Below are 3,739 nucleotides of genomic sequence, written 5' to 3' on the forward strand. Positions count from 1 at the left end.
GTTGACATCAATGACAACAACATATCCTAACAGCAGCAATGACCAACAATATCCAACAATACACACACACACACACACATATGTGTATGTGTATGTGTATGTGTATGTGTATGTGTGTGTATACACACACACACACATATATATGCATATGTATGTATGTATGTATGTATGTATGTATGTACATACGTATGTATGTAAGTATGTATTTATGTATGTATGTATGTATGCATATACATATACATATACATATATATGTATGTATGTATATGTATATACATATACATATGTATATGTATATGTATATGTATGTATGTATATGTATATGTATATGTATATACATACATACATATATATGTATGTATATATACATATACATATATGTATATGTACATATGTATACATAGTATATATATACATATATATACATATATACACATATACATATACATATATATATATATAGATATACATATATATGTATATGTGTGTGTGAGTGTGTGTAAAAAAAAAAAATTAATGATAAGTGCTATCTACTCTGGGGATAGCGCCCTGTATTAGATTCAAAAAAATAACTATTACATATCAAAGCCAAGATTCCAGCCATTAACAAAAAAGGACCAATCGAAGGCGGCAAACAAGGCATAGTTACAAAAGATGAAAACAACTTAGTAGTTGCCTTGAATGGATTGCATGATGATAGCAACATGTTCATCGATAAGAAGCAGTAAGACCTCACTTAACATTGTTACTACGGAGAAGATCTGACTTGACTTTAACACAGATGATCTCAGGGGCAGAAGCTTTGTCAAATATCACCTCAGCATTGAGAGAATCAACGCCTAGATTGGCAAGAAAATCCACAACCCGGTTTCCTTCTCTATATGTGTGCATGACCTCATAGACTCCAATCGAGTTCAATAGCAGAGTAAAACATGGGTTCCATTTACATAGTCTCCTGTTTTGAAATTGCAATTTTTTTAGCCCATTAATAGCTATAAGTGAATCACCCTCGATAACTATTTTTGACAAACCATGTTTGACACATAAACTGAGACCCGCAATGAGGACATGAATGTCGGCCTCATTATTGGTGGCCCATCCAAGTGAATCGTAAGTGCCCAAAATCATATCACCCTCAACATTTATGATAATGGCACCATATCCAGAGACCCTGAGATTACCTCTACAAGCACCATCGAAGTTCAGTTTGAACCAATCTGGTGCAGGTGCTTTCCATCTGATATGCTTCCTATCGACCCTTTTATTAGAGAATACAGAGCCAGGATTGTGGTCTTTCAGTCGCCAATATTTTTCCATGGATCGATCCCAGTCATTGTAGCATCTGACAATTCTTTTGTGTTTACCATTGACCACTTCCTCAATTGCCAATTTTAAGTTCTCGATGAGTCTATCCAAGGGAAGATATGTTTCTTTAAAATACTCTTATTCCTCTCCTGCCAGAGGTGCCATGTGATCAAAGATGGGCCAGTCAGCCATAAATCACTCCATTTCGAAGAATGATAGGTGGGCCAAGATAAGAGGAAGTCTTTTAGTGTTTCATTCTGGGTAGTGACAAAGTTAATTTTATCTAGGAACCAGTTCTAGCAAGCAACAGCGACCGGACAACTGAATAACAAATGATTGGACGTTTCATCTGCTTCCTTGCACATGACACACATGCTCAGGCCAAAGATACCTATAAGTTTAAGCCTATCCCCAATTAGGATTCAGTTATGAAGAGAAATCCAAAGAAAAGCCCCAGCTTTGGGGAGGAGCCGATTATTCCAACATAGCTTGTGTGGCCAGGAAGTGATCGGACTTCTGATTCTTTGTGCCTCATAGCCCAATTTCACATTGTATTCTCTAGTTTTATAGCCACACCAAAATATGTTGTCATCATCATTGGAGACTGGGATATGTCTGGAATTGAGAATGTTTCGCAACTGAGAGCACATCGCCGGATTACCCAAACTCACCAGTTTCCACCTCCTAATCTTCCCATCAGTAAGCTTAGTATCAAAATAATCATGAACAAGAGACCCGATATGGGATTCCACCATTTGAATCCAAGCGTGGTCATTGATAAGATCATAGATCGTAGGATCTCCATCCCATGAATCATACCAAAACTTCGCAGAGCATCCATTACCGATTTGCCATGAGATATGGTCAGTGATTAATGATTTGCATTCCCATAAGAAATTCCATGTAGCAAATCCTTTTTCCAAATTTGCAACCGTAAGAATTCTACTTGGAAGCTCTAAATCCAAATATTTCTTCCTGAAAATTTTGCACCAAAGCTTATGAGGTTCACAGTACATTTTCTAGGTAAGCTTAGCACCCAAAGCGATATTCTGAAGCTCCATCTTCCTCAGGCATGCACCCCCGAATTCTTTTTGAAAGCACATAGTTTCCCAATTTATGAGTGGAATTCAGTCAGCATCTTTTTCTCCATCCCACACAAATTTCCTCAAGAGGTTATCCAACTTTACCCCAATAGCATGAGGCATTTTGAAACAAGACATGCTATATACAGGGATGGCCGATAGAACTGATCGAACCATGGTCAATCGTCCCGCCTGAGATAGCCAATGGTTTTTCCAAAGTAATGTTTTAGCTTCACAAGGTTGGCAGCCATCATCGTAAATATGTGACTCCTGGCATCCTTTGTCAATTTTGATCCCGAGATATGTCATTAGGAGTTCTGAGGTTTTAATCCCCATGTATCTTGAAATCCTTAACTAGGACTGCCTATTGATATTAAAGAAGAATAATTGAGATTTATCAATGTTCATTACCTGGCCCGAACACTCTGAGTAGAGATTCAAACTTTCCATTATGCATCTTGCTTTAGACATAGAGGCTTCGCCAAACACCCTGGTATCATCCGTGAATTGTGAGTGAGTAATGGCCTCCAATTGATTATGAACCCGTATACCTTTCCAGTCTCCCATCACGTGCTTTTTCTGAATGAGCTTCCCAAGTACTTCGGCCATAAGAACAAAAATAGATGGAGACAACGGATTGCCCTGACGCAACCCATTTGTAGCAGAGAAGAATCCGCAAATATTACCATTGACAAGTAGTGAGAACTTCACCAATGAGACGTGGAATTTGATTTATTCAATCCAAGAGGAGGGGAAGCCAAACTTTTCTAGTACACAAAAGAGGAATTTCCATACAACCCGATCATAATCTTTTTCAACATCCAGTTTAATAGACATGCCTTTCATTTTTTCTTTATGCATAGAGTGGATTACCTCCGATACCAAAATAATGCTATCCGCAATTTCTCAGCCTGGTGTGAATCCGTTCTGATTCTCCGAGATGAGTTTAGGAAGAATTTTCTTTAGCCTCTGCCATAGCTTTGGAGATGATTTTGTATAGTGTATTGCATAATGAAATAGACCAAAAATCCTTCATAGTCGAGCAATCCAATTTCTTGGGAATTAGGGAGATCAGAGTGTGATTGATTTCCTTTACGAATTTCCTCTTTTTTTTAAATTCCTCAACAACCAACCAGATATCAGTACCTAGGAAATCCTAGCATTTTTTAAAAAAATCAGTATTAATACCATCAGGGCTCGGAGCCTTGTGAGGATGGAGTGCAAAAGTGGTCACCCTAACCTCCTCCTGCGAGTAGGGCACCATCAACATTTCCCGGTCCTCATCCGTAAGGAGAGGATTAATGACCTCTGAGACTAAAGGAAAAGATGATCCGTGATTGGAGTGATTTTCC

At 38.1% G+C, this 3,739-nt stretch overlaps 1 protein-coding gene across 1 annotated transcript; it reads right to left on the reverse strand.

The window, feature by feature from the left end:
* Positions 1 to 732: 732 nt before the first annotated feature.
* Positions 733 to 1,317, reverse strand: LOC131071763 (uncharacterized). The gene has a single exon (XM_058007718.1). It carries the CDS (start codon positions 1,315 to 1,317, stop codon positions 733 to 735), a length of 585 nt encoding a protein of 194 aa, XP_057863701.1.
* Between the last annotated feature and the right edge of the window lie 2,422 nt (positions 1,318 to 3,739).

Source organism: Cryptomeria japonica, chromosome 1 (genome assembly GCF_030272615.1).
Source record: "Cryptomeria japonica chromosome 1, Sugi_1.0, whole genome shotgun sequence".
Taxonomy (NCBI): domain Eukaryota; kingdom Viridiplantae; phylum Streptophyta; class Pinopsida; order Cupressales; family Cupressaceae; genus Cryptomeria; species Cryptomeria japonica.

Bases quoted from the DNA above. Each gene is read 5' to 3' on its own strand.
- LOC131071763 (XM_058007718.1), bottom strand. From the start codon at position 1,317: ATGGAAAAATATTGGCGACTGAAAGACCACAATCCTGGCTCTGTATTC.